The sequence below is a fragment of the Drosophila tropicalis genome, unplaced genomic scaffold (assembly GCF_018151085.1).
Source record: "Drosophila tropicalis isolate 14030-0801.00 unplaced genomic scaffold, ASM1815108v1 contig_805, whole genome shotgun sequence".
NCBI classification, from domain to species: domain Eukaryota; kingdom Metazoa; phylum Arthropoda; class Insecta; order Diptera; family Drosophilidae; genus Drosophila; species Drosophila tropicalis.
This window is the reverse complement of record NW_027173295.1, coordinates 1,706,602-1,717,687: the sequence shown is the minus strand read 5'-3', so window position 1 is coordinate 1,717,687 and position 11,086 is coordinate 1,706,602. Positions and strand designations below refer to the sequence as shown.

Sequence of the window (11,086 nt, the reverse complement as noted above, 5' to 3'; positions counted from 1 at the left end):
GAAAACGTCTTTAACCGTTTGGTTGTTAATATTATTTGAGAAAATTTAGCCAACAGCACACCATCGCAACAAACCCTTTTTTCGTGGGGTATTTTTTAATACGTCAAAGATTAAATATTTATGTGCTTACTGTGCCAATTGCAAAAAAACAATGCAAATGAAAATTTACGTAAATGATTTGTCGAATTAAGTCTTTAAAACTATTTTTTTACTTTAACATTTTAGGGCTGCCATTTTTGTAGAACTTTTTAGACAACCCTCTCATCGACGCAATTAAGTTGACATTCTCTTAGCAATAAAAATAATAACTGCCCAACAAATCAATTTTCATTTTCATTTTGGTTTTAAATACAGTCTTTTATCTCCTTTCATACATTCTCTCTCACTCTCTATCGCTCTCAATCTGTGACAAATTAATAAAAATGCATAAACAATGGCGGGGATGGCAGGGGATTAGAGAACCCCTGAAACGTTTATATCATTAAATATATTTATGAGCTACACAAATGCTTCCTCCTCTAAAGAGTAAAAAGGAAAGCAAAAAAAAAAAAAACAACGAAATTTTATATTGTTATATAAAGTGCAATACTAAGTCGGAGTTGAGTTGGGTTGAGAAAATATATACGAGTACGTGCCAAAAGCAAATGGAAACCATAAAAATTATAACAACAATCCACAGCCTGCCTCTACACCCCGCCCGGCACCCTGCAAGGCCTTATTTGTAAGGCGGCTCGTAAGACAAAAGCTTCTCTCAGAAAATGGACTTGCAAATTTGTGCGTGGCTCATAAAATCGGTCAAAGAAAAAAATCAAACATATGCCTTGCCGATGTTGTAGGCGTGGCCGGCTGGATCGGGACATAAAATCTTGACTAAAAGAAGAAGAGCCAAGAAAAATTCGCGCATGTTTTTGGCTTTGTTTTTGAGGCTAAAAATGTATGATGGGAGGGCAGCTGTAGCTGACATCTAAATACATAAAAACTTTTATGGCCTCTGAGGAGCGGCGAGAGCGGCAACTCTGAAAATGCATTTCAAATTGTCATAAATTCGTATTAATTTCAGGCCGCGTGTAGGTTTTATGTATGGATGGGTGGGTGTACTTCATACGCCTCCACTCCCCACAATCGCCCCCTTTGCCCCACATTTTATCATCTATGTTTTAGCTTTTGTTTTAGTCCCACTTTAGTCCTTGTTTATCCTCTGTGTGTATACGGGTCTGAAAATGCACACACGTGCCTCAAACCATTTCAAATTTAACGGCCATTTCAAACTTAACGGCCATTTTAGGGGAAATCTAACAACAAAAAAAAACCAAAGCAGAGCAACGAAGCGCGGAAGCAGGACGAAACAAGAGGAAGAAGATGGCGACTAGCAACATAAAGTGCAAAAATATAGAATAAAAGTTCAAATTTAAGAAAGCCAGAAGAAGAATAGAAAAGACGGAAATATAACGTTAAAACAAACCAAACAATTAGAAAAAAAAAATCTCATGTCTTTATACCCTTGCAAGTTTTTCTGGTACTCCTTTTATACCATGCACCAAAAGGGTGCAATGAAATATTAAAGTAGCCAAAATGTATGTAACAGGGCGAAGGAAACTTTTCCGACCCCAGCATCAACAGCAGAGTTGATCTAGCCATGTCCCTCCGCCCGTCCGTCCGTCTGTATGAACACCTAGATGGCGGAGACTACAAGAGTTAGACCCATATGGACTATACAGCAACTCAACAGGTTCTGGACACTGAAGCGCACCGACAAGTTCGCCTGAATTCGGGTTACAGGGCCGGAGATCAAGAGAGAAACACAGCCGGATATCGGATTTTTACATTGAGCGTGATCTTGGATTTTTTAACGGAAAAATATGTTCTTTAAAAAATAAACTTAGCGCATTTAAAAATACACTAAAAATTGGCGTTTTTCGAACTTTGGTGGAATACAACTAACAAGGATCAACTAGGATCAATGCCGGATCTAGGACTAGGTAGGTCAAATATTTGCACTTGACACGATTATCCCTAATTATCCCCTGGATAAAAATAAAAGAACACACTAACATTCCAAAATTAACATTCATGGAAATAGTACGTTTTTGCATACAAAAGAACAGATATTTTAAATACAAGGACAACACATTTAAAAGGAATGCCTATGGGATCACCAGCGTCACCAATAATAGACGAAATGATGAAAACACTACAACGATCACCAATTATGACGAAATATGTAGAATACCTTTTATTTGACGGACGTGTACTCAGGTTCTGTGCAAACGCATTATGTAAACCCATTTTATTTAAATTGTATAAATTGTTTTTATTGTCTGTCGAATCTTACTCTTTTCCATAAAGATGACAAAACGTACGAAGCCTATAAAAACGCTAAATAAACTGATGTTGTATACACTGACTTCAGTAAAGCCTTTGATTCTGTTAATCATACCCTATTACTTTCTAAACTGAACGACATTGGGGTCCCAACCCTTTTCCTTTCTTGGGTTCGAGAATATTTAACAAACAGAAAACAGAAGTTACTTTTTAAGTCTTCCTATTCCAATTCCATTCCTATGACATCGGGTGTCCCTCAAGATAGTCATCTTGGCTCTCTTATTTTTACTTTATTCATTAACGATCTTCTATCAGCAATTATTCATTCGCGTGTGTTTGTGTATGCTGACGATGTTAAGCCTTGTTTTACTTATAAAGAAACGGATTTATTTAGTCGGCTATAAGCCGATCTTAAAAACTTCCAATCCTGGCGCCAGTTTAATCTTATATATCTTAACACTACTAAATGACTCCTCAACTGGTTACTATTGTTATTATAGTCCTTTGGAACGTCTAATAAAGTGATGTCGTCTTAGCTTATTCACAGCTAAATCTAGCTTATTTGCACACTCATAGCTTGACAATTTATAGCTTAAAATCTACCTTATTTGAATTTTATTTTCATTATTAAGTTATTTACTAACACATTTGATTTTTGGAATTTTATATTTCACTGTTGTTTATAATTTGAAGGATTGTCAGAGTAATTGGTATTGGTATTTATATTTTTTATAAGTTTCGGCCAAAAATTACAGATATTAATAACAATATTGATAATTGAGCGCAAATTTAATTTTTTCAAAAATATCTCTGTTCATTTGATGTTTTTTCTTAAAACATCGAAGATTTTGATTTCCAAAAGAACTATGTGTGTACATACATACATCCATCCATATGTACATACATACATCCATCCATATGTACATACCGTGACTCACAGCTTATTTGATACAGCATTATGTTTTCACTTTCGATATCTTTAAAATCGGGACTATAAATTGTATCGATAAACTTGAAATGTATAACAGTATGTACATATTTCAAAAGCTTGTTCCAAGAAATGGGATTCTCAGAAAGTTTTATTTACGGCGTGTTTTCGCTATGTTAGTTTTCTACTGTTAAATAGCTCTGATTTGAATTAAAATTTTTTGTTTTCGAAAACAAATAGCATTTATTATAAAAATGGCATTTTTAGTTTTTCGGTAGTGTGTACAGTTTCCAAGCAATGACTGTATCAATTTTTGAAAGAGAGCTGTATCAAATAAGCTGTAAGCCACTGTACATTCATACATATGTACATACATACATACATACATACATATATACATACATATGTTTCTCCTGTTCTAAAATTTACCATTTGTTTTCTTTGATCAAGCATCGCTGTTGCTCTCGAGTCGCTCACTGTCCAGACACACGCTCACTCAATGCAGCAGCCAATTACCTACATATGCCCTTCTCTTTTCACAAGCTACAAATAATTGTCTCTGTCCCCAAGAGATCGAGAACTTAGGTAACGGTACATGCTTCAAACGAAGTCCCAATTGGACAAAAAGCTCCACTAGAACGTAGGCCTTTGTCGGCCATTTTATTGTGTATATGTATGTGCATATATGTACATAACTTACATAGTAAGCACGCTTAATGGTGATTATCTCAATATTACTAGGGATTGGATTTGGTTAGAACATGTATGAACATCCATACATTCATACCTATGTACATATATGTATGCATATTTCAAAATGGATTTTCATACATATATACATACACATACATACATACAACAAATAAATTTAGTTATAATATTGTGAACTTTATATTTACTCACATTTGCAATTTGGAAACCAAAATTATCCACATTACAAAATCATTTCTCCCAATCTATGACTTAATTAGCACAAACTGTCAGATACAATGTGAAACACTTCAATTAAATTAAAACAACTACAATATAACTAAAAGACCGAAATATTTTTATACAAACTTTAAAGAAATGACGTTAAAATATACGGTAAATTTCAAATCGATAGAGCTCAGAAAACAATCGATACTTATATCGATGGCAATTTATGTATATCGATTAATTTTCAGCTGCCGCAAAAACATAATGTTAGCAAATATTCTAAAACGTTCCTTAGGCCGGCAGATCAATGCGAATTGTTTGAGTTTCTACCGTTTAGACAGCAGCAGCAGCAGCTCCAAGGAAATAAAAGATGCCCTGGACATTGAAGCCAATCTCTTTGAGAATTCATCAATACAACATGAGCCGGTTAACACGCGGGACACTTTACGCAAGCACAATGCGGGAAAATCGAGAGCGAGTCGAGGAGGAGATGGAGGAAAAGCGCCGGTGAAAACTGTTCCGACTGCAGGTGTTGCACGTGTGTCCCTGTCTAATCAACGTGCTGTACCCCAAATTACACCATCGACAATTATTAGGGACAAGGATCTGGACTTGGAGTTTGTCCGGCTTAATTTGCAAGATCCCTTGCTTAGCACTCTGATGATCACAGTACGTTCCCGCAAGCGGCGAGACAAGAACCGTCAGATAATTATTGAGGGCAGACGACTAATACGTGAAGCTCTCTCATGTGGCCTCAAAATGCAAACTCTGATCTTTAGTCAGAAGGAGCAGCTCGCTTTGCTCAGGGAGGAAGTGGCCTTGGCGCAACAGAAGACCAACACAAAGATCTACAAAGTGCCCCAGCATGATCTGAAAACATGGTCCACATTGGTCACACCACCTGGTGTAATGGGCATATTTGAGCGTCCCTCCTCTAGAGGATTTGAAACTGCCAAGAATACCGCCACATCGTCGTCTCTACCCATCACTGTGGTCTGTGACAATATCAGAGAACCCAACAACTTGGGCAGCATTATCAGAACCTGTGCCGCCCTTCCCTGCCATCAGGTTGTAGTTATTCATGGCTCTTGTGATCCCTGGGAATCGAAGGCTTTGCGTGGCGGTTGCGGTGGACAATTCCGTTTGCCCATACGCGATGACATTGCCTGGGATGATTTGGCTCTGACAATTCCGCCAGAAGCAGCAGATAATTGTCATGTCTATATAGCAGAAAATAATCTGGAAAAGCTGGCCGAGCATACAGCAATTGAGTATGCTGATATGCCAGCTGCTCCAAATGGCCATCAAATCGTCATCATTGGCGGTGAGAGTCACGGCGTCAGCTCAGAGGCTTACAGGTAAGCAAAACTCTATTAATGATGTTATAAAACTATTTCCTCCCTTACTTTATTTTGCAGTTTCATGAACCTTGTGGGTCAGAACAAGGGTAAATGTGTTTACATACCTCTAGCCGAGGGAACGGATAGCCTTAATGTGGCGTCTGCCTTAACCTTACTGCTCTTTGAACTTCGCAGGAAACTAAAACAAACATAAGTTACGAAAATGTTGTTGCATAATGATTAACGAAAAACAAAAAATAAACTCTTTGTTGATTTTCATTAATTGTACACTTTTCCGAATGTAATGAACTTTTAATACTTTTATTGGTTTGCCTTTATACCTAAGGAATCTTCAAACTCTCCATTGTCCAACATTTCGAATACCTTACCAAACCTCTTTACTTTCAATACATTTCATGACATTCAAATTGAAAGAAATAAAGAAATAATCCTTGGCATCATTTGGGAATTATGACTGTATTGCCATTGATTACTTCTTGTGAGTCAAAAGACCATAATAGATCATATAACTTTAAATGGATTTTTCAATGGAAAGAAGCAAAAGAATCTTTTCGGGCATTTTGAAAAAGGTTTCTTTTCAAAAATTGCTAAAGAATTCAATCTTGCATAGTTATAAGCTATCTTTTGCTATATATTTTCGATCTAAAGATAGTTGTTTATAAGAATAACTATTTATATGTTTATGCGATGACTAGATAAAGAATTGAAAATGTTAAAGTTATAAATGCTTTCGTTTCGATAGTTTTTGATATTCCATGTGACTTTGCAGATAAAGGAAACAATGTGGAAAATTTAGCCTGTATATAATTTTGATAAATAGCTAAAAAGTGAATATTAAAAAGACTTTTGCAATCATCTTTGTCCTGCGCGTCATTGGCATTATATAAATTTATTGCTAAATTGTTTAAAACACAAAAATTGAGAGTTTATGTGGGTTGAATGGTGGATGGGCATATGAAGGGGGAATTAAGTCCACTTTATTCAACCGTTGGCTTCAATCTCCTTGTATACTTCTCGCTTATATTCATCCAGACCGCCTTCAATGGCTCGAACAGTGCGATTACCGCATACCCACAGCTCTTTGCAGACAACTTTAATGAGTCTCTCGTCGTGGGATACCAAAATAACGCCGCCCTATTTACAAAAAATGTATGTATTTGATTACGAGGCATTACCATTATTTTTGGATAAATCTCACCTTAAATGCATTAATAGCTTTTCCCAAGGCATCGATGGTCTCAATATCTAAATGATTTGTCGGTTCATCAAGCACCAGGAAATTGGGTTCCGCTACAATCAAGATAAAGAAAGATGGAATTAATTAACGAGACAACTTATGATCTAGTCGATCACTTACCCATACACATTTTAGCTAAGGCCACACGTGATTTCTGTCCACCAGATAAACTGGCAATGCTCTGCAATGCCAATGGTCCCGAAATACCAAAACTGCCCAATTGTCGTCGATATTCCTCATCGGGCCGTCCCGGAAAGAGTTCAGCCAAAACACCCACACAAGTCACATTCATGTTAAGATGATCGACGTGATGTTGAGCGAAATAACCGATCCTCAGGCCGCGATGCAATACAATATTACCATAAATTGTGCTCAATTGTCCAACGATAATTTTCAAGAGCGTTGATTTACCCGCTCCATTCTCACCGACAATACAAATACGTGAATCCGAGGTAGCCGATAGATTGACACCCTTAAATATGGGCAATGGATCTGTTGGTTGATAACGAAATGATACCTCCGATATAGCCAAAACGGGTGGATTCAATGGTTCAACTTCGGGAAATTTAAGTGTAACCACAGTTTCCTTTTCCACAGGCTTCAGCTCGGGCCTGTAGCAGGATTAATCGGGAGTTAGATATCTTAGATGAAGTTTTGCTTTTTTAATACTTACAGTTTCTCTAGCATTTTAATTTTCGATTGGACAGATGAGGCACGATTTGCATTATAACGAAAACGATCAATAAATTCTTGAACATGAGAACGATGTGCCATTTGTGCCTCGTATTCACGGCGTTGACTTTTCAGTTTCTCCGTCTTGGTCTTTTCAAATTGGTCATAGTTGCCCCTAAAATAATATAGAGTAAAGGACAAATGGTTAGTTAGTTATGGTAGGAAATCCTTAAAAAAAAAAATGGTTGTGCTTGGAATTGATAATTAAAATATTTATCTTCAACCCCGATCAACAATCTCCTGTATGAAGCAGAGATATTGCCTTTGGAATCGAGATTCAAACTATCTATAGCAAAAATGTACAAGTCTTTAATGCTAGTATCGAACACTACTGTACAGGAAATTGTAAACAGGATTAAGAAAGCGAAGAGAACTCCCAGAATCCCATCCTCCTTGCATAAAGCATTAAACTTCTGCATAGAGAATGGTTTGATGTTTACGCCACCAAGACCAAGAGTACAAAAAAATCCCCCATGGCTTTTTACTGAGAAAACCCTAAACCTTTCTTTACACTTCACAACCAAGTCATCAACTCCGTCCATAGTTTACCAAAAGAAGTTTCTCAGCCTTAAAGAAGATCTGAGAGATTACAAGTTCATATACACAGACGGGTCAAAATCCAACCTAGGAGTGTCCTATAGCATACCAACAGAGACCGAGATTATTAAGACCGCCATATTACCACTCCACTCCTCGAACTACACGGCAGAAGCAGCAGCGATTTTAGCTGCCTGCACTTACGCCCAAAGCTTGAACCACCCGAGTGCAATATGCTCGGACTCTCTATCAGCCATCCAAGCAGTAGGTCAGACAAGTAATCAAAACCCGTATATAACAACGACCCGCGATATTCTAACACACCAATACCCAAAAATAATCATAGTATGGGTCCCAGGCCACACAGGTATTCAGGGAAACGAAACAGCAGATTTGGCCACCAAACAAGCTCACCAATTCCCAAATATATTAGAGTCCAATTTGAATTACAAAGATGAAATAAACTACATTAAGAGTACTTTCAAAGGACACAGTAGGGATGTATGGCTAAAAACATCAGACCATTACAGGGCAGTCAACCTAAGTCAAACCACAGCGAAGGACTCACAAATAAAGATAGAAAACCCCATCACTCGGGTCGACTTCGTCAAATTCCAAAGACTCCGGTTTGGACATACACGCCTCACCCATGAGTTTCTCTTTAAGAGAAAACTTCCACCACAGTGTGCTGAATGCAACAGAATTAACACAGTCCTCCACATAATCATAGATTGTACCAAATACAATACAATAAGAAAGAAATACCTTTCCTCTAATCCTCTCGACTCCCTTAACAACTCCAACGTCCTTTCCATTAAACAATTCCTCCAAGAAGCAAACCTATCCCATCTTATATAATCATCTGGTTCAAAGTTACCAAAATAACTTTCAACAATACAAATTAGCCCTTGTACATATACACATATACATCTAGTATCCTGTAAATATATTTCTAACTAATTAGCACAATTTTAGCTTAAGGCCTAGTAGCTATAGCTAGATTTAAGAATTGTCCGTAATTTGCAATCACGGTTTCAATTCAGAATATAAATAAATAAATAAATTTATCTACTCATTATAATTGCTCCTTAAATAATTGGTCAATGTTATTAGTTCTTAAAATTTTTCTCCTTTTGTATGCAACAACAAATTCGTGTCGTCTCGCTCATTTTGATAGCCTTTACTCAGTCTCAGGTCTTAATTTTAAAAAGGAGCAGACCATGTTCTATCCTAAAAAGCAATGGAGTATACTTTAACTGTCAAACTTTTCTAGAAAAAGCTGATTTGTGGAAAGCTTATTTTACAATTTTGGGGTCAAAATTCGTAGTTTCTTTTAGACTTTCTAATCTATAGTTGATTGATTTTCTCTTTAAACTCACTTGTATGCCTCAAGCTCTTGGCTATGCAAATGTATTATATCGGTGGGCACTGTGTCAAGGAAATTGCGATCGTGAGACACCACCAGAATTGTGGTGGGCCAACTCTGCAGATAAGTCTCCAGCCAAATGATAGCTTTGATGTCCAACATGTTAGTCGGCTCGTCAAGTAACAATAGATCGGGTTTGGAGAACAAGGCGCGAGCCAAAGCCAAACGCATACGCCAGCCACCAGAGAATGATTTCGTTGGCCTCAGTTGCATGTCGGCATCGAAGCCCAGACCCTTCAATATCACAGATGCACGAGCCACCGCCTTATCAGCCTCAATATTTTGCAGGGCTGCATATGTCTCGCTCAATTCATTCGAAAGCGAAGCATCCTGCACTTGGCCACTGTTTAAAGCGGCCAAGATCTCCTTTTCGCGTGTCAAGAGACGCGTTCGTTCCGTATCACATTCAAGGACACTGTCCACAGCGGATGTGTCATCGCCGACAACCTCCTGCTCCACATGCAGAACCGAAATATGTGAGGGTATCTGCAGTTGTCGCTCGGCAATCATGCGCAACAGCGTGGTCTTGCCCAGGCCATTGCGTCCAACCAGACCATAGCGACGACCGAAAGATAACAGCAAATTGGCATTCTGCAGTAGAACTCTGTAAAAAAGGAATAGGTTCAGTCAAATCCACACTCCATCTGTGTGTGTGATTGTGTGTACTTACTTCTCACCAAAGGCCAAATCGAAATTTTCAATTTTTATGTCCATCGAACGATTAAGACCCTTCTGATCCATTTTTGTATTCTTCTTGTTTGTGACCTGAGAGGCAGTGGCCGTTTGCAGTTTTACTGCCACCGGAACAACCCCAGATTTGGTTACTTCCTGTCGTTTCTCCTGTTTCTGCTGCAGTTTGGCTTCGGCTTTCTCTAGCTTCTTTGAGTCCACCTTCTACTCGAAAGGAATAAAAATTAAGTTTTGTTGTGAAATTTCGGAAATATACTCATTCACTTACATTAGCCCCATCCTTATTCACCACCCAAATGCTTTGCATATCCTTGTCCATACGCTCCATATTCTTGGCCATCTCTTCAATGTTAACCGGAGCATTAAGCACTTTACGTTCCACGTTTTTCGAGTCGTTTCTCATTATCTGGAGGAACTCCTCACAGATGCCTCTTATGCTATCCTCACTTCGTTCGCCATCGACCGACTGCAGAATATCGCCGACAGCATCGAATATATCATCGCCAGTCTCGAATTCCTCATCGCCACCAGTTAACACGCCGCCAATGTAATCAAGTAACTCGGTGTCCATGGCCGGAAACTCCCGTTGTAAAATGTGCGTATATTTGCTATTCATTTTGGATTCTGATTGGAATCGGAATCGATTTAATTTTAAGCTTAAATTCGCACTAACTCCCTCTCACTCTGTGTCTCTCTCGCTCTTACACGGTGTCTCTGTCTTTTTCACTTGACTCCGTTTTTAAGTGGAGTGTGGCAACCAAAAAAAAAAATTTAACAAAAACTTTTTGTTAAATTGACAGCATGCAGAGCGCACAGTGTTGCCTTTGCTCACGCGTTTTAGACCAGTGCTCACGCGTTTAGACTATTTTTCAAGCGTTTCGACCAGTGCTCACGCGTTTCGACTATTTTTCAAGCGTTTCGACTATTGGTCGCGC

General features: G+C 38.2%; 2 protein-coding genes across 2 annotated transcripts; one reads left to right on the top strand and one right to left on the bottom strand.

Annotated features, from left to right (window-relative positions):
• The first annotated feature begins 4,395 nt into the window (after nucleotides 1–4,395).
• Nucleotides 4,396–5,791, top strand: LOC137579918 (rRNA methyltransferase 3, mitochondrial). The gene is made up of 2 exons (XM_068293800.1): nucleotides 4,396–5,526; nucleotides 5,587–5,791. The coding sequence occupies exons 1-2, from the start codon at nucleotides 4,433–4,435 to the stop codon at nucleotides 5,720–5,722; spliced, it is 1,230 nt and encodes a 409-aa protein (XP_068149901.1). The 5' UTR covers nucleotides 4,396–4,432; the 3' UTR covers nucleotides 5,723–5,791.
• Nucleotides 5,792–6,381: 590 nt separating this feature from the next.
• Nucleotides 6,382–10,996, bottom strand: LOC137579990 (ATP-binding cassette sub-family F member 3). Its single transcript, XM_068293901.1, has 7 exons — nucleotides 10,420–10,996; nucleotides 10,132–10,355; nucleotides 9,415–10,065; nucleotides 7,440–7,613; nucleotides 6,887–7,377; nucleotides 6,728–6,819; nucleotides 6,382–6,663 (listed from the first exon to the last, which is right to left on the bottom strand). Exons 1-7 carry the CDS (start codon nucleotides 10,765–10,767, stop codon nucleotides 6,511–6,513), a joined length of 2,133 nt encoding a protein of 710 aa, XP_068150002.1. The 5' UTR covers nucleotides 10,768–10,996; the 3' UTR covers nucleotides 6,382–6,510.
• Between the last annotated feature and the right edge of the window lie 90 nt (nucleotides 10,997–11,086).